This window comes from Colletotrichum orchidophilum (genome assembly GCF_001831195.1).
Source record: "Colletotrichum orchidophilum strain IMI 309357 chromosome Unknown Scaffold_29.1, whole genome shotgun sequence".
Taxonomy (NCBI): domain Eukaryota; kingdom Fungi; phylum Ascomycota; class Sordariomycetes; order Glomerellales; family Glomerellaceae; genus Colletotrichum; species Colletotrichum orchidophilum.
Window position 1 is genome coordinate 28,898 of NW_019172985.1, and position 19,006 is coordinate 47,903.

Below are 19,006 nucleotides of genomic sequence, written 5' to 3' on the forward strand. Positions count from 1 at the left end.
GAAAACTCTTCATGTCGGCGGTTGCCGCTTCCCGTTCGGGACGTGAGTGTGAGCTGCTGGATCCTGCGACTACATAGTGTAGTAGAGGAGGATGGCAACTACATCACCAAGTCCACGCCACTTTCACGTTAAGCCATCAAGACCATGTGCCGCCCGCTGCCCATCCTCCATGGTTAACAGCAGCCTCGCCTACGGCCAAAGGTCGGAGAATGGATCGGTAGCACTGCGGCTCCTTTGCGGGCTGGAAAGGGCACATGGCCAATTTTCTCCACGCCCGTGATTCGCAAGCAGCAGAATCCCCAATCCTAGAACCTGTACAATATGGGGGTGCTTGGGGTTGACCGTTGCTGTCACGAGGTGTGTGGACTAGGTAAAAGAAGATTCGGCCGATTTCACAGTGAGGAGAGAAGACGGGCAGTCCTTGTTTGACTTGCTGGGTATCTGGGGAGTCGAAGACAGGGGATGCTGTTCGTCGGGCATAAAAAAAAAAAAAACATAAAAAATATAAGAAAAAAAAGGTAGGGGGAGAGGGGTGGCCCGTTTTCTCTCCCTGAGGAAGTGATACCACTCGCCTGTTGAGTTCTGAAAAGGGCACTTGTCAGCCTCGGAAATAACTTCAGTGCGAATGGGTAGCACATGGTATGGTTGCGACTCCAGGGCCGGTAGGCAATTATGATCCTTGCAAATTTCTTTTTTGCCAAACTTTGGCTTCAGCATGGCATGCCCCCCCTTTCTCCCCCCTTCCCCGTATCCGTTGCCGTGGTAGAAGCGAGCTGTCACGCCCTCCTTCAGCGGCTCTTTAAGTCTTTTGTGGGGTAGCTTTACAAAAAAGCATCGGGCTATAGCCGCCGTCCCGAGGAGTTTTGTCGGTCCATTTGCCGGTCGCCTGGGATCCTCCAGGCTGGACACTGCCGGCTCTTTGGGTAATTTCCGGGACAAGAGGGTAAATTGTGGAAGCAGTCATTAAAAGGGCAGTCTGAGCTAGCAGTACGAAATACAAAATAACAATCTGGAAAGTAGCTGGCAATTAAATCCAATTGCCGTAGTAGAGAGGAGAGCACATCACACGCAAAGCGTATGGGGCAGATTGGGTGCACCGTGCAGCAGGGCTTCACTCATCACAAAACCATCACGTGTGGAAATAGGAAGCTGGAGCCACCGGTCCAGACCCCCTCCGCCGCATGAAGCACCTCCTCCTCGTCGAACGCGTACCTGCATGCGCATGATGGAAATCGCGCGATGAAGAGGGTGGAGGGGGGGACGCTCTGCAGCGGAGTCATGTTTTCGGTCGTCCCAAGTCGGGCATCACAGGATATACGTAAAACCGGGGAAATACGGGTGCTGCGTAGGCACAGAGTTGGGGAGTCGTGGAGGGTTCAGCGAGTCAAACTTTTGACAATCCCAAGTCTCCTTACCGAGAGTTCGTCGGTGTATGGCTCGTAGAAATCTCGCATTAATAGATTCGGATGAGAGGCCCGGCTTGAACGAGGCGTAGATCGTGATCTGAAGACAAGAGGGGGGAGGGTACGATGTTGAACAAGGTTATGGGGAACCCCCGGACAGGCGCTCTGTATTCGGGACGGACTCGACCTTTATTTTTCACCATGTACGGATACGTCGTTTTTACTACAGAGGCAGTCGAGGACCCTGCGGGCTTTTGGTGGCTGATTCATGGTCCAGCAAGCTTGGGGCACTTCACATGTCGAAAATCACAGCTCTGCTCCTTAGGGACTGCACACTTTGCGACATCGACTGTTTGCTTGGGAGTCAGGAAAGGCATTTCACATGCAACTACTTGACACGGACGAGCAACTCACTGACGGTATTATTGGCGGTATACATTGGGATATTGATGAAGCGGGTTTGAACACCGACTCATGGTGGAAGTCTACCGGAAGAAGACTCTAGCGGCACGCAACGTTGGGGGCGTATGTGTATGTATTGTATGCGTCTTGTCGCGACACAAACCGTTCGAGTCGCGCGGATAGAGTGCGTGTAGTTGGCGAATCTGGGGTGTGGGGAAGAGAACCTGGGGCAAATGGTACATGCACAACGGGGTACAGAAGCACGGCAATGACTTGTTGATACCACGCAATACAATTACCTAGGAGCAGGTCAAACAGGCTTGCGATGGTGAAAAGCCAATATGTTCAATGTGAGACTGGACTCGGAGTCATTTGGAACCATCACCATCACCGCCAATAAGAGGAGTGTTTCCCAAAGTGACATGATGCGTCTTCAAAGTGGGTGGCAACCAAGAATACGAGGGACGCGTATCCGGTCAACGTGACTGAGCCGCACGGCATGGCGGCCAGAACGTCCGGCATCCGCACCGTCCAAACCTAGCCACTGGCAAATTCTATCTAGGCAGTTCGCACCCCCGAGTGCCAGACATAAGAGGATGAGGAGGGGGAAAGTCGTATCGACGCGGTTCTCGGAGAGGCTGCCGACGCGAGCGGAGTCCGAGGCTGATCCCCCACGCGCCGGAATCCTGGGGCAGCACCCCCGAGATTTGGTGATGCGCTGGGAGAAACGTCAGAGCGTTTGCGCCCGAGTTGCATGTGGTTCTACTGCTTCTTAATTCAGCGCCAGTGAGGAACATGTCTTTTGAGGCTTGGAGCTTGATTGATTTCATTTGCCCCGAGGCCTTTCGCGTCGTTGTGGCTCCAGGGCCGGTGCCAATTTTGAAACTAGGGGATGAGCTCTCCGGTGTAGGGTAGGGTAGGGGTTCAATATTGGCGTTGTTGGGCTTGGTTCACCTGTTTGCTCTTTGATCTTCATATCTTGACACGGTGCTAAGTAGCCCTTGATAATGGGAATCGATTGGTCATGCTATGGGGACTACCAACTGGAGGACCCATGGAAAGGTTCCCCGGGAACAGCTGTGGGACGCTAAACAGACGAGCCATCAGATCTCTATTGTCCCGCGGGTGAGCTTCCGAGCAGACGGCGCCGAAAGCCAAGCTCGAGTCTTCGATAGACCGGTCACCTCGGGGTCTTGATGACGGGGCGTTGGAAGCTCGCTGCTTCAGGGAGAGACATTTCCCACACAAAGGGAACGGCTTTCGAGCTCAAACGTTCTGTTCCGTTGACCTCAATTTGTCCAACCATCAAGAATCCTTCGAGCCTTTGTTGACCGAACTGGGGCACTCGTTATATCCGCCCCCTAGCTCACCGGCGAGCGTGGTATCATTACATGTTTTGCGGAAACAGCTGCCAAAGGTCTTCAGTCCTTGGCCCTGTCCCATTGCGGCCACTCACGACTTCCCCCGCAGAATCTCATATCCGTCCGAGCCCGCTCCTGTCAAATAGTCTTCCTCCTCCATATCGAACTTGCATACAAGAGAGGGGAACACAGGGGAGTTTGTAGAAAAGGATTCAGGGTATCACAATCTGATCTGATCCTTCTCTTTTCTCCCGGGGGTGGTCTCGTACGGGAAAGAGGTGCAGAGGAAGAGGAAGAAGGATATGCCCCAACAGAGAAGCACGGACCCGAACACTGGAAGCGGCGTTAGCGCCGTGCGTAGATCCAGCGGGATGGGTTCCCCGGGTACATCCTCCCGGGACCCCGGCGGAGCCGGTGAGCCCTACCCCGGAGGAAATGAGCGATTCTGATTGGTGGGCTTTTTGTCACTCGCCGAGGGGGGAAAGGAGTTGGTCTCATCTTTTTTACGCATTGTTGAGCGTGGCTTTTCTCCTTCTCTCTCTCTCTCTCTCCCTCGTGATTTCTCCTCACTTTTGTCTCCCCTGGCGTGGAGAGAGTTCCAACGCAGCGGAATGGGGGCGTTTTTGATGCATGGCAGGGGTACGTAGAAGAGAACTAATTTGGCTGGTGCGGATGGGCGGGCGCGGAGACGATGGGTGGCGTTCAGGTGTCCTCCAAGAGGGTGTAAGAGAGATCGGGAAGATACCTTCCTACTTAGTAGTTGAACGGGGGAATGAGAATCAAAATATTTCAATATTCTATTATTTTCTTTTCAGATTCTCTTTTTCTGAATTTTTTTTAACAAAAAATCTTTATTCATTTGACCCCCTGGTTAACTTGAAATAATACAAGATACTCCTTTTGCAATTAGCCCAGCACTCCATCACAAGTCATTCTCCAGCTCCTTCAAACGGACGTGATGGTGGTAAGAAGCGCTTACCTCCCACCAACCAACCGCGCCACTATTCACAACTCTCAGCCCACCATTCGTGTGCCATTTTCCCCCAATCACAAGTCGTATAGCAATTCTCATGTGACGGATGGACAATAATAACGCCCAATTGAGAGGCAGATAAATCAAGAAAAACGCATCACATCGTATACCCAGCCACACACACACACTCACACACACCCTTCGCACAACTCAATCGTGCACAACGAATGTCGTCCTCCCGTGTAACGCGCAGAAGGTCAGATCGGCGCTGAGAAGGGGGTTCCCCGTGGGCGGCAGTTGAGATATATCACCGTTGCGTTTTGCGGTCACGAGGGTGTGCGAGCCGCCCTGGACGGGGGTTATTGGCGTTTGAGGTCAAGTTTCTCTTGGGGGTTCTTTTTCTTCATATTGGGCGAGACGGATTGGATGCCAATACAGTAAGGTATCTACGGCGTAGAGTTTTCAAACTTGAAAGGGGGAAGGGTGAAGACGGGGGGGTTTCCAAGAATCACCAAGTAAAGACACCAACTGGACCTGTCACCACCCATCCTCTACTCCTTCTTTGCAGCCGCCGCCGCACCCCCACCTACCCTCTTGAACTTCCTCGGGTCCTTGCGACTCATCAGCTTGCGGTCGCGCGTGCCCTTACCGCCCTCCCAGAACCCCTTCCCCTTGCGCCCGATGACGCTCCGGCCGCAGAACCCGCACGCCTCTGGCGAGTACCGCTGCTCGCGGCTGCACCAGCCGCACACCATCCGGTTGGCCCACTCGTTGACGTGGTTCTCCGCCTCGTCGTGGCAGCGGTCACACGGGTGCACTTTTGCGCAGCACGAGAACCGGAACCAACGGTAGCTCTTGCGGTAGTGCACGCACGCGCCCCGGTCCGGTAGCGGGGTGCCCACCTGCAGACCGAGTTTCTCGGCCTTCTTGATCGGCCCCGTTGTCGGGGCCGCAAGCCCGCTGGCCGAAAGGGTGAGAAACTTCACCGTGGGGATCTTGAAGGTGAATTTGCCGTGGCAGGTGCGGCAGACGTTGGTGACCGCGTCGCCGCGGACAGCGACGAGGCCCTGGCTTGGCGTGGAGCACTTTGCGCAGACGGGGATGAAGGTGCTGGGGAGCATGTCGGACACGATACAGCCCGTGAGGTCGACGAAGCCGGCGCGCGTAGAGTTGGCGTGGACGAGCGTCTGGCGGAACTGCGCCGCGAGGCCGGCGGCGCATTTGCGGCAGCTAGCGGTCTGGGCGACCTCGTGCTTGAGGCCCGTGATCTCGTTGATGGTCTTGCAGCGCGAGCACTTCACGCTCAGGTTGAGGATGGAGACCTGGAAGAGCTCGATGCTGTGGAGCTCGATGGTCGGGAAGGAGATGGATGTGCCCCTTTCCGGGGTGAGGCCGGAGGAGAGGTTGGGTGGTTCGGCGTCGAGGTCGGCGCCGCCTTCGTCTGAGTCGTCTTCTGAGTCATAGCTGTCTGATTGGTCTGCGTCGTCGTCACCGTCGGCGCCGGGACGGCCCCATTCCGGCGGCCGCGGGATGACCTTGATGTGGCCACGGTCATTATCATCCATAGCCGGTGCTTTTGCCTTGGAATCCTTTTCAGATTCCAGGGTTGATACGGGCTGAGCAGCAGCAGCAGCAGCAGGCTTGGGCGGCGCCGCCGCCTGCTTTGCTAGGACGTGCATGTTTTGAGCCAAGTAGTTCACGTGGCTGGTGAGAGTCATCTGCTTCTGTCCCGCTGCCTTATGTACGTAGAGCTCCTCCAGGGGTTCGGCGTCTTGAGAGTCACACTCGTTCAGCTGGATACGCAGCGGCTGGAGCGGATACAGCAGTGGCACGATGAGATGTACGGTCTTGACACCTTGCAGTCCAGGAGGTAGCTCGCCGCGACGACGAGGCTCGAGAGGAAGCGCGTAGACGATGCCGTCCGGAGAACGGCGGTACAGAGACAGGCGTCCCATGCGAGTCTCCAGCTGCCGCGTCTCCTGCGCGCGCCGGGCTTTCGCGGCCGCCATCTCCTCCTTGGTGAAGTATTCTTCAGGAGTGTAGTACCTCACGGTCGACGCCGCCGGTGCCGGTGCCGGGGATGGTGCTTTGGTGATCTGCGTGGCCGGGCCTGGGATGGAGGCAATGGCGGCGGCTTCGAGGTGACGGGTGTCCTTCACCCCTTCGTCCTTGTACGTGACCAACTTCACAGTAGCTACCTCCTGCTCGGACAGGAACTTTTCCAGGTTCTTGTCCAGGGCGTAGGTGAGGGCGAGAAGGGTGGCCCCTTGGCGCTCGGCGACGAGCCTGTCCCATCCCCGCTCAATGTTGATGCAGAATCCGCGCGGGATATCGCTATTCCGCACGTGCAAGACAGCGGTTGCCTCGGGGTACTCCTCCGGCACGCGGAGATCGCACTGCAGATGCTCCAGCTCGAACGGGAAGTCCGGGTCGGATGGCTTGATGCGGAAGATGAGGGATGTGGTGGTACCGTCTGCAGTGGTGGATTCGCGGGGCGAGTAGCGCTTGCGCAGCTGGTCAAGCTGGTAACCGCGGGGATCCTTGGACCGGGCCTCCGGGACGGGTTTGGGGACCACGCGGTCGTTGCGGGGCCTGGGGACGGCCTGCTGGTGTGTGCTGCCGCCTTGATTTGTGAGAGAAATCATGCTGGGCGGGTGGGAATGAAAATGGGAAATGTGCTCAACGTTGGAAATTGTGGATGAGCTGAACGGATGAAAATGCAAAAAAAAAAAAAAAAAAAAAAAAAAATAACAGGCAGGCAGAGAGGATGGACTGCGGGCGGAGCAGTGCTTGTCGTCTCTTGATGAGCTAGCTGGCAAAGGCGAGTATTGAAGATGTTGTCCAAGAGAGGTGGTCCAGTACGATCTCGAGGCGAAGGGGCCGTATATGACGATTCTGCTTGCAGTGGCGACGATTGAAGATGGGTTGGCCCCGGACCGGATGTAGTGGAATCTCCGAGTCGCTTGGAACTCACCAGGGTGCCGAGACTTCAGCGGCGTTGAGTTGCGGTTAGTCGACGTGACTCATAACGGGGCACAAATCTGCCCACGCTAACGGATCTCTGCGAGAACCATCGGTGTTGTATGTTAGTGCATGCTCCTCACTCCCGCTGCCAGTCACCAATCACCTGCAGATTGGAGGTGTCGACACCGGTCGACTCATCTTCTATAGCAAGAACAAGCCATGCATGAAACCCGCTGCGCGATGCAAACTACGGGTGCAGGCGCCCCTTTTCCAGTTGGACAGTTTCCGCATCACAGATTATGATGAGTTCGTAGCATCTTGTACATCAACTTTAGGTACCTAGTCAAGGGGTTACCGGTGAGATCTGGCCACGCCGGTACCACAAGTCGGGTGTCTACGCCCGCGCAATTCAGTGAACGTTTCCACTGGAAGCTGAGAGGTTTATATCAGGAAGGAAGTACTAGTTGCTTGAAAGGCCGGGAGGCATCAAGAGATCGTGCCTCGCAGTCGATTTTACATGATCCCCGGCCTGGGCAACTGGACGCAGCCACCCAACTGTCAAGCTGTATGTGCTGGCAAACACAGGTCGACGAGGTGAGCCGCATAGCCTCTCAGGCTGCGAATGAAGAAAGAGAGGTCCATGATCTCCTCGTTATGTTGGATTCGCGTCAAACACCGCGCTCACCGGGAATAATTCCAGTATGGCTTTTCTCACCTTGAGCGGTTTGTTTCATCAATAACTTCGTCAACTAACAGTCAAAATTCATCTAGCATGGTTCAAGAGGTGCCCGTTGACGCTTCAATTGGCCAGCCACGGCACCCGCAATGCCCGCCAAACCGGAGCTCGGGTGGATCCGTCTGGCCCCGGGCACCGGTCGAAAGTACGGGGAGGTGGACCCAGCTACCACCGGGACACCTGGACAGCCAAAACCGATCACAAGGGAGATGAAAGAGCTGCATGACGGTTATGCCAAAAGTTCAAGAAACACAAGACGCCTTTATCGTGAGTATCTACCTAGAACCTTGAACCTTGAATACTTCACACAAGTACTACTTCTATGCAATGTAATTTGCCATGTTTTGCGAATGGTTGGAGCGAGGCGACGGCGGTGACGGTTTCGCCCGATTCGGTCCCATTGGAGGCGGTGACGATAGCGAAGAACAAGGCCCAGAAGTCTCAGTTGGGAAAATCCAGTACATTGCATCCTATTCATTTATTTTCTTTTCCAATTTAATTAATAAAGGACGTATCTAACGAGGAGACAAACGGAGAGCTTCGCATCTACCAAGCGCACCGCCGTGTAACGACTATACTTTCCAAGCCTCCACGGAATGGACAAGTGAGGTCCACTTGAGCCTATTCAGGTGACAGCTTCGGCATTCTGAGCATCACCGGCAGCATTCGTGATCAAAATGATCGGGTATGAATGATGAATAGCGGTATCCCAAGGTAAACTATTTTGATGGAAAAAGTGACAGATGGTTTGAAAGGATGACACCCCGCATGACAATCAGATATGCGTGAGCTGGCGTGTCTCAACAACGTGATGCCCCAGCATAAACACCTCCCGGCCAGGGGGGTGGTAAGAGAACATGTCACCGAAAGCAGCCCCCTGCGCGGTAACCAACGAAAGTGGTGCTCAATCGCTGCCCAACAAGATGCAGGAACATCAAGTCCTTTTTCTTTGTAGGCGAGAAGAGGGGGGGGGGGGGGAGTCGAGGTTCGAGGACCTTGGGACATTTTTGTAACAGTGACATTGGCCTTTATTGCAAACGTGACAAGCTGAGCTGTACCGGCTCGAAGCCACACCGACAATGGGGTAGCGGGCGCGGCGATTTGCCGCCTCAGCTGGCCTCACATCTTGCCCGCATATGCGGACGAAGAATGACCCCCGACGATGGGAGTGATGCTGCTGCTGCTGTCGTAACCCTCGCCAGGAAAACGTGTAGGCTTCAGGCATGAGGGGGTGTGTCAACACTCTTCCGTATCACTGCTGCCTTTGGGCGGCGATATAGTGCATCTAGAATCGGGACGATCGAGGTTACCACATAGGAGGAGGATGAGGAGGAGGCAAGGTAGAGGGGAATAGTTGCACGTTTAGCTGACATTGCTGGAGGCACGACAGACGCCACCTTCACGTGTCGCACAACGGTGAAGTTGCGCTCGAAAACGGGGCAGGTTTTGAACGGCAAGTCCAAAAACGGTAGGCTATCAGTCTAGCCGGGGCGAGAAGAAACCGGTCCATCAGATACCATCAACCTACCCGCAGTTGTGGTGTGAAACACTGCGGTTTGGCGGGCGCCTATTTCGTATCGACAAGGAGGTCGAATGCCAGTTGGCCCGGGGAACTGCCACGGATGCAGCTATGCGGCGATTGCATGTAAGGCGCAGAAGCTTGGTGAGGTCAAGGGCAGGCAAGAATAGCGAAACGTAGATGTTGGAGACGGGCGAGTGGACGAGACACGACCGCTTCTGGACGGGAACCCGTGACGGCTAGGACGGACGGCGTTTGACAGGGTGTCAACGATTTTTGCGGTTTCTGGCAATTCGGTCAGGGAGAATCTGATGCTCTGCATCTTGTGGTAGTCCCCCCATGCTCACCTTAACCTGGGAGCAGACCGGCGCGGCGGGAAGGACATGGGAGAGGATTCGCCGGGAGATGCAGCGGGTGGTGGTGTAGTGCCCGACCGGAAATGCAGCCCGCCCGCCACCATCATCAATCGTGTTGAGTATTGTACCGCGAGGTATTCATTAGATGCTTTCCGGTACATACGGGGGCCACGGGAAGGCTGCGTGCGTGGGATGTGACAGCTGTTCCCTCATCTCGATGTCAAGACTGGTGTCCTTGGATAGTAGTGGTGAGTTGATGACCAGGGCCTCTTTGGATGACGATACCGTAAAGTTCTTGCTGATGGAACGGGGCCCTGGAACTACGACGCTGGAAGTAAGGGAGATATGCCAGCGCATCAGGAAGAGGACCTGGTGACCATGGTGTGTATGCAAGTCCAAGTCAGCCTCCCGAGCGGTGAGGGGACGGGAGTTGAATAGACAGGGTGTAAAGGATACGGGAGGTTAAAGCTGAAGAAGGGTGAGGTGGGGGGGACGCGGACGTGCTGGCGGATTAGAACACTTTTTTGAGGAGGCTACGGTGGCGGACCGTCGGCGCTACCATTTTAGCAGCGGTGCCTGTAGGTAGTTGGTCCCGTCGCCGTCATCTGGGGCAAACGGTGGGGCTCAGTTCAAGATGGTGTGTTTTTGTGTGCGTGTAGGTGTATGTGTCAGTTGGTGACATGCCAGAAACGCAGCTGAAGATAATAACCAATATTTTTGTTTGACCGTTTATTTTATTTTTTCTCATCTTCATTTTTAATTATTCATTGATTTATTCCAGTTTTATTTTGATTTTATCCCTGTTCATTTGTCTTTGCTTGCATCAACCAGATCCGATGCGCCCATATCTAATCCCAAGACTTTGGGAAACCACACGATGCGCCCGGTTTGCAGCCCTTGCTGCCACACTCGCTTGAATGTTATCTCTCCACGGCCATTGAATGCCCTCGTCCGCCCCGTATGTAGCAATCGATAGATCTCGTATGAGTTGTGGGGGATTTCTCGGTCTCTGGGTTGTGCCGGGAATGATGAGCTCTGGATATCGGTCAAAGAACTGACTGTCAATGGTTTCAGTATCATTGTGTCTTTTCTATATCCAGGGTCTGGTTCGCAAGCGAGGCAAGTCTCTCCAACGTGACGCTGAATCTCTATACATGGTGAGAAAGTATTATTATTATTAGTATTATTTTTTTCAAGAAAAAACATCAAGATGAAAAATAAAGAAAATCGTTTATTGTCCAGTCTTTCGAGGCTCGCATGGCTACCAGGGTGACGGATTGGTACTCGTTGATGGCACCTCATGCAAGACAGTCCATGTGTTCACTACGGCCCCAATTGACTGGTTGGAATTCGGACTTGGGGTTGCCCCCAGGGAGCCCAGAATGAGCCTTTGTTGAACGTTTACTCGCAGGATGTGGACTGAACATGAGAAGGTTCCCAAAGGCAAAGGTCAAAGTCAAACAGGGTAAGTCGAGTCAGGACGAGTGTATCCGGTTCCCTAACCTCTCTGCCTCACCCCCAAGTACCCAGAATACACGAGAGTCATCGGTATTCCATTGATGACCGCAGCTGATGGATGCCTGGGCTGTGTCCACAACGAGGGACAGTTCCATTGCATCTTCGCAACCTTGATTTTGGGACCTGGGAGGTGCACCGCCTCGAGTCGCACTGCACCAGCCCCTGCGAAGTAACTGGGGAGTGGCTGATCCCCCACCGTCAGATCCGGGAGGAATGGAGGGTCTCTCAATGGCCAAAAAATACGGATTGGCGTGCAATGAGAATTTCCGGAAGTTGCAGCATTGCATCACTTGGTTTTCGGTGGGTGCCTCACATGGCAAGTCATTGAGCGCCAGCATGTGTCAGTCATCTCATCCTGCGCCTGAGGTGACTGACAAGCCGGCAAACATGTGCGGCATTGGACCTGGGGAGCAACCGCAACTTGAAGATGCCTGCCGCTACCTATGTTAGCCTTGGAGAATATTATTTAACTATTATTTATTTGATGGGATTATTTGAAAACGCCGGATGATAATCAAGTGTTATTTTCAGCAAAGGCTAATCGATCCCCTATCCGTGCGGACCTTCGTTTCTACACTTTGAATCCTCCCACATCCTTCACCATCACACACACCCCCTCCCCCGTACTTGTCAGTACGTACTTCCAGGTCACTACCTTGGACGCCAGCGCAGCGCTTCCCAGAACCACATGGCCCAACTTCCGCGGGAGCTAACTTCCGAACGCGCCAACCACGCAGAACCCTTCGCTGTTTGCGTTCTCACCTGACTGAGGACTGACATCACCGCCGACGGTCTACCCGCCATCCGCCAAACGCTCTCCCATTGCCCCAACGTTCGAGCCGCCGAGGCATCCTTTTCCCTCCATCTTCCACGGTGTCTCTTCTTTCCCACCGCGGTTGCGGTATCAGGCTCGGGGCAGAGAGACAGGTTCGTGGCGCTGAGACAGCCTGCCAACGCGACGGCGCGAGACCCATGCGGCTTTCATGAGGAGCACATGCTACTTTTGACGTAGTCCCCTTTGGAGTACCCTCATCGAAACCAAGGCGTCTACATCGTGCCTGATGGAACAAATCGAGATAATCGACAGCATGGCAGCGACAATCTCTATTTTGTTTCTTTCGACAGTTGGAGCTCCTGACTTGTTCGGGAATGCGGGTTGATGTCACTTCAGACCCGTGCCTCCGCTGTGCGGACCGAGCCACGGGGTTCCGAATAGCTTCGTGACATACCTCGGCGCGCGCGCTCTCTCTCGGTGAGGGACTACGTTCCGTCCTCGGCAGAACATCTCGTGATATATATGTCAATTTGGCTACTATACAATTGTTGTTGGCCTTCAAGCTAGAAGTTACTTGGGGTGTGGTGATAGCTCGGTCGAAGAACAGATCCTTCAACGTTGTTGTCTTGTCAGTGTCTCAGTGTTGCCGTGCCAGCGGCGGCATCGACATCGGCGGCTGTAGCTGCACATGTCCAAGACTCTGCCGAAAGGTTGAACAGACTGCACGTGTTCAAGTGAATAGCGGTCCATCTCTTTGGCGTCGCGTTGAGCAACCTTGTTTCATTGCGTAGCCCATATCAACTATCACCAGTGTCAGCGGACCTGTTCAAATGGCATCGATCAGTAGGCAAATCAAAATTGCTGGACCTAGAGGCAGTCATATCCATCGGCAAAGAGAGGAAAGCTGTTGAGGGAGAGCTGTTCGGAAGAGATGAGCAAGGCACTGGTCAATGAGACAGGATGGCGCCCCTAATCTTCTGCAGTTTCTGATGATAAGGGCAGCAAGACTGGATATTGAGCGAAGGTACTTGTGAAGGCGGCTTTTCTGAAGATTGGTGCTTTCATGCAGTCCAGAATTAGAGTTGTTACAATGGCTACCTTGCTCGATCAGATAGCCTCGTGAAGGCATCGTGAAATTGCGGAGACTAGTGCCTTTGCATGATTGATAGTGTTTTCAGTTCAAATTGCGTACTCACCAACTGGATATTCTCCGGGAGTCCACTTTACCTCAAGAAAGAATCGGCACGAGGTGGAATACTTTTGCCATGCTTCCTTCTTCTTTCTAGATAGCTGTAATCTACGTGAACCCAAGGCACCTCAACCTCAGCAAGAGGCAAGGAAGATGGGAAGGAGCGGATGGGTCCTGAAGAAGCGGATGGGTCCTGCTCCTTCCCCGAATGAGCCACTTGCTCCTGCCCTACATTGCAATCACTGCTTGACTCAAGAGATCATCCCCCGCGAAGGAAAGAACCCATCTTCTTCTGTCCTAGCATCTTGGTACCTACCTAACTTACCTAATGGACGCCATCTTTCCGTAAAAATGATTGCCTGGAAACTTTTACTCTCACATTCCCCCCTAAGCTCTTTTCTCTCGTAGCACCCCCTGACCATCGATCTGTCTCTGAACGTTCTGCCATCCGTTCTGTGCCTGTCTTCGTAGCTCTAAGTCTAGGCTCGTCGTGAATCGCTGAACAAATATGTAGGTGGAATTTTCAAACCTTCTGCTTGGCCGGAGACTAACACCTTCGAAGCACACAAAGCCACGAACCCTTCATAATGCAAATCGCGGACGGCGGGTTCACGCCCATCAACGTCCCCAAACGACCCCTGACGCCGACCTCCTCTGTTGCAATCTCTTCGCCGCTCAAGCGACTGGCCGTCGATGCCTCCATAGGATCAAACGTCTTCGACCAGGTAAGCCTATCTCAAATGTCATCTGAATCCAGCTTCGTAGCTAACGCCCACAAGAATATGACGCAGCATTGCCCTCCGCCAGACCTTGTGCAGACTCCGCCGAGTCCGTCCGAAGCAGCTGTCGAGATACCTGAGACACCATCAACCACATCAGCATTCTCTGCTACGCATGTTACTGCGGTCGAGTCGGAGGCTGCAGACTTCTGGATGAACCAATTCGTAAATCTAGACAAAGTAGGAGGCGAGGGTTTCGTTCCGGTCACAGAGCTACCTGGTCAATATCATGGTACCGCATCTGAGACTTTGTCTAATGTAGATGGAGTTCCTCTTAAGCCGTTTCCTGAACTTAACGTCGATCTCCTTGCGCAAAGCTCGCCAAAGAGTGAAGACACCATCGAAGACACATATGGCCTTGAAGAACTTGACGAAGAAGAGCTGGCCCAGCTATTTGAAGATACCGGAGACAAAGCTCCTTGCATCCCATCGTCAAGTATCATACAGAGGATGGCCCGCGATTCAAGATCAGCCTCAAGTTTCGACTCCAAATTGCAGTTCTCCGAGCCCGATACGGGCAAATTTGAAGCTTCCAAAGCCGATTTGGCTGGACCTGATCTTCTCGACGAAGACGTTGACTGGGATCTTGTCACAGAATGCGCGGCAAACGCGGCCGATGTGTCTCCGGATCACAACGCCAAGTCGAGTGTTGAAAGTAAGCCCAAGGAAGCAGCGAAAGCACCATCGAGTCTGGCACCCTTCGTCAGACCCCCTTTCCCCGCCAAAACGAGAGACCGCTCTGTGGTCTTCGGGCTCTCTTCAGCGATGATGATGCGCACTTGCTTCAGGATTGGGGAGCTTCTCAATGCCCATGCCAAATGTAACCGAGAGAAGCAGGATGTCATCTTGGAGCTTTTTGCGAAGGTGGTCTATGCCAATCGGGAGAACATGGCCAAAGTGCAACATTTCCAGCTGCAGGATCTCTTCACTGGCCGGCAGCCGTTTCTAAGTGGCGCATTCAAGGGCTGGAAGAGCGGTGGTCCTATGGATGACCAGATCAAGGTATTTTTGGGACCCGACGGAAAAAACAAGTTGTGTCGATGTGTTTGCAAGCTATCAGATGACAAGAAAGCCACCACTCGCCGCTCAGCAACGATTTTATCGATCAGGGAGACGACTTGGGATGAGATTCAGTGGGCTATGAGAATCGTTGCAAGAGATGGCAAGTCAGATAATGACATTGATAACGAGGGGATGACGTCTCAGATGATCTAAGTGGCGCACTCTGCTGGTATGAAGGATTTTTTTGGAACGATTTGCTGCATGTTGGGAGAGCTCGATTGATGTCCAAGAAGAAACTGAGGACAGTTATAGCTTCAAACCGCTGGGTGGACAGCTTATGGGGCAAACCATCTTGAAAATAGGGTGCAAGACCAGCAATAGTATCTGCTCATCTCACATTATTCACCGTCAGGCGCTGCATTGTAGAGCTGTTGCAACAATGCTGCCAAATTCGTGCCCATGAATCCTTGACTCATGTGAGTGGTTGATTACGTAGGTTGTTGGTCTGAGATAGAGGGAAACCCGCCTTGGAGAAGTCACAGGAAAGCTCGTAGTGCGTTACATTGACAATGATATCGTTGCGTTCGCCGCACAATTTTCCACGGACTCTATGCTCAGAGATATTGCTAATAGAAGTTCGTATGATGGACTCCCCTGAGAAAAGACTGTTGTTATCATCTCTTTGGACAACCGCTGGTGAAATCTGACTTTTAGGATCACGCCCTTGCTCCATCGATCACTCCTTGTTGTACTTAGGAGCATTTATAGTCTACCTATCTCTAGACTGAGGCGTCTATCTTCATTTATCAGAGCTTCTTCCCCAAGTCTTATCCCAGTCCTGATGTCCGCCTGCCGAAACATTCAGACTTACGCAAATGATCTCTGCCGAGGCTCATTTTCTGCTTAGAGTCACGCATATTGAACATCACATCTTGGTGCCAATATTTAGAGGGTTGTTGATACTGTGTTGTAGGCGACGGGCCAGTTTATGAGTTTGCAAATTGTAAGCTTAGTGACTAGTGCGGCGAAGCCGTTCGAAGGAACGACCAATGAGTGATTTTTGTTCAGGGGCATGTGATTGAATTGATAAACCAGCCTCGGTGGAGAATTTTAGAAGTTGACCAAAGCGATGTCTTTATAGTATTCGTCTTGAGACCCGAATTCCTGAGCGTTGTCCGGAAGACTGATTCCTTCCAAGATGTCCTCGGAGTAAACACGATTAGTTTATCCGGGGAGGAATCTTTCTCGGATAAAAGTAAATGGGCACATTTGTAGACCTTTATCGTCAAGTTCGTGTTGTCCACTTGTGGTCTTCCTGGAACCGAGGCTTTGACCCACTAGACAATTGCCAGAGCTCTAATCAAGTTCTAGAACGGCTTCGAGACCAGGTATACCACCATTCTTCCTAGTCCAGAACTCATGAACAACAGACCGCTCGAGGTAGTGCCGTTTACTATTTTCTTCAGCTCAGTATACCCTTCGGGTGCAATGAGACGATAATTTCCATCGCTGTCTCAGTCCTTCCCAACCTGCGGTGTGACATCGTCGTATTTTAAGCCAATAGCAAGCGCCCCAAAGGGATCCCAAGTAAAGTTGCCAGTAGAACATAAAAACGGTGGCCTCTGGACGGAGACTGAGTTTGAGGCAATCAAACCGCCCCAAATCGCGGCTTGCATGTCGTATATAACGAGTTAATGCAGGACCTGGCCAGCCCTAAAGGAGACAATGATGGACAACGGAGGCACATATGTGAACCCCTGATTTCACTAGATCCCGTAATATCTCCATCCCACCACAGCTTGAGAATTTGGGCTGTATGCTAAATCCATCGCTGCCGAAGAGACGTACGTGACGCTATGTTGGAAGAAAGAACTAAGGGCAGTGGTTGCCAACGTGATCCAAGCTCCGATGCTAGCGAATTGTCTGCAATAATATGAAAAGGCAGTGCTTGATAATCGAATACTGCAACTGGGTACACGTGGACGGAGTGAAGTTTGAAGAGTAAGAACAGGCTCCCAAAAGGGCCTCTGCTGGCAGCATCGTAGGATGCAAGACCTTGGGGATATCTGCCTTGGGGGTGGGTGTCCCGTATCCAGCCAGGTTGGCTGCTGCAGCTCGACACAGGAAGCAATAAGCAGGCACGAAAAACCGTCAAAGTGATGACGACGACGGCGTTGAATATGATGCTTTTGGCCCAGACTCCAGGATCCCAAAAGTCATTGTGAATCTGGCTTATGCTCGTATCTAAGAGGAGAATGACGACTCCAATGAATGCGACGGTTTCGAAGTTGGGAGAAAAAATATCATAGATTGAGCTATAAACCGAATTAGTGGGATGTCTCGAGGTAATGCTAGATGAAGGTGTGGTGCTGTCGTCTCCTTCACTTTCCACCCTGTTGAAATAAAACATCAGGCCCACTAGCTGTCTGCGATTATAATGCGTCGTCTAAAAGTTTTCCACAATGGGTAGGCATTTAATTCATTAAGTAAGGTAGGTAGTAAGAGTTAAGATTACCAGTAAAGTCGGGGAGACCCGCGAGGACAACTGAAAAGGTTGGACCCGCAAGAGGCATGTTGGCTCAACTTTATGGCCTCAAACTTTGATCGAGGAGGTGATGGCAGACTGAGTAACAAGATGTACGGGCACGGCTAGACTTTCAGCACAACTGCAATACAGGTGTTCGGCCTCCTCGGGCAGTGCCGACAGTTAATATTTCGGCCTGGCTGTGTAGAGGGATAAAGTTGACCGTGAATAGTGCTATTGATCAGTAGATAGACATGGCTAGCCAATGGGAAATTCTGCTGAATATGAGGTAGCCCCTAGTCTGTTATCTGCCATATTGGTTCACTTAAGATCCTTCCATGAGAAAAGCTCTTATACTACTGCAACCGAGGCTTTTCACGAATGACAATACTGCATGCAGATTGCATCAATATTTGTAAACCTAGGCTGAGTTCGTTGACTATGTTGGCGCTTTGATATGCATCTAATTCACGAGTAGTTCCCCTAGATAATTGGAGCCGAGAGACCCTTTTCAATGGGAGGCACAAGAGATTCGACGTACCCCGTGTGCTGGACATATGTTATGGCAAAAACGGACCCGTTAATGCGGGCAGCATTAACCACATCTAGATCTGTTGACAAAATATGTAGCATCACGGGTTGCCAATAAAATATTCACCTCGACGACTTGTTTCTGGCTGTCTTGTTTACCCAGTCCTGAGTGTTCAATTCTGTTTCGGTCATACTTAGTACGTCTAAGACAAAGGTGTCTTGACTCAAGGCACATATAACTCCCTGCATTTGGTTCCTCTATCCCGTAGACACCGCTGGGGTTCAACATGTCACTGGCCAAGTCCCCTTAGGGTCACATGACATGCCGATCGACTCTTTACGACCATTGGCCAAGCCGGATCACGGCGCCGAGTAAAGTCGGCCCCGTCTCCCTCAGGGAATGAAGACCCCACAGGGTTGAAGCTGGTTGGTCAAGGGGAAATGGCCCGTGCTTCCAGCGTTTGTGTGAGCTTTGTTTCGTCAGATGTCCTGACATCCAGAGCTCAGAGTCTTATCAGCAGTTCCTGGGACTTGGGTGCTATTCCTCAGCCATGTGCCATGCCGGACCCGAAAGTTTGATTGCAAGCCCTGTGAAGCTGAGTAAAAATTTCTCATCTCTTGAGTGAATTTTTGGTTCGTTTTACTAGCCCACACATTTGTGTCCAAGGCCAGTTTCTATGGCCTGTTTGTTCCACGGGCTTTTGAGCGAAACTACGTCAGCGGGGCCCAGCCCAGCCCAGCTCACGCGCACACGAAGAGTACGTACCTGGGACACACCCCGCGGAGCTACCTGAAGCTTGGAGGGCGCCCTGCCCCACCAAGCCTCGTCCGTCCCTCATTCATTCACCTCATGCACATTCCACCCCGAGCCCGACCCGGAACCCGATCTTGATGACGGACTGTCCATCACTCATATCGTTTGCGTACATTTGAACTTTCCAACCGGCGACGATCTTCTTGCTCCGGGCCGCATC

The 19,006-nt window shown here is 52.6% G+C and overlaps 4 protein-coding genes across 4 annotated transcripts; 2 read left to right on the forward strand and 2 right to left on the reverse strand.

Annotated features, from left to right (window-relative positions):
- Positions 1-4,690: 4,690 nt before the first annotated feature.
- On the reverse strand, positions 4,691-6,784 carry CORC01_04394 (CHY zinc finger domain-containing protein; the record flags this gene model as incomplete). Its single annotated transcript, XM_022616041.1, has 1 exon — positions 4,691-6,784. The coding sequence occupies one exon, from the start codon at positions 6,782-6,784 to the stop codon at positions 4,691-4,693; it is 2,094 nt and encodes a 697-aa protein (XP_022477349.1).
- Positions 6,785-8,620: 1,836 nt separating this feature from the next.
- CORC01_04395 (uncharacterized protein) lies at positions 8,621-9,066 on the forward strand (the record flags this gene model as incomplete). Its single annotated transcript, XM_022616042.1, has 2 exons — positions 8,621-8,790; positions 8,856-9,066. The coding sequence occupies 2 exons, from the start codon at positions 8,621-8,623 to the stop codon at positions 9,064-9,066; spliced, it is 381 nt and encodes a 126-aa protein (XP_022477350.1).
- A 3,328-nt stretch (positions 9,067-12,394) lies between these two features.
- CORC01_04396 (uncharacterized protein) lies at positions 12,395-12,517 on the reverse strand (the record flags this gene model as incomplete). Its single annotated transcript, XM_022616043.1, has 1 exon — positions 12,395-12,517. One exon carries the CDS (start codon positions 12,515-12,517, stop codon positions 12,395-12,397), a length of 123 nt encoding a protein of 40 aa, XP_022477351.1.
- Positions 12,518-13,783: 1,266 nt separating this feature from the next.
- CORC01_04397 (uncharacterized protein) lies at positions 13,784-15,190 on the forward strand (the record flags this gene model as incomplete). Its single annotated transcript, XM_022616044.1, has 2 exons — positions 13,784-13,921; positions 13,988-15,190. 2 exons carry the CDS (start codon positions 13,784-13,786, stop codon positions 15,188-15,190), a joined length of 1,341 nt encoding a protein of 446 aa, XP_022477352.1.
- Positions 15,191-19,006: the final 3,816 nt, after the last annotated feature.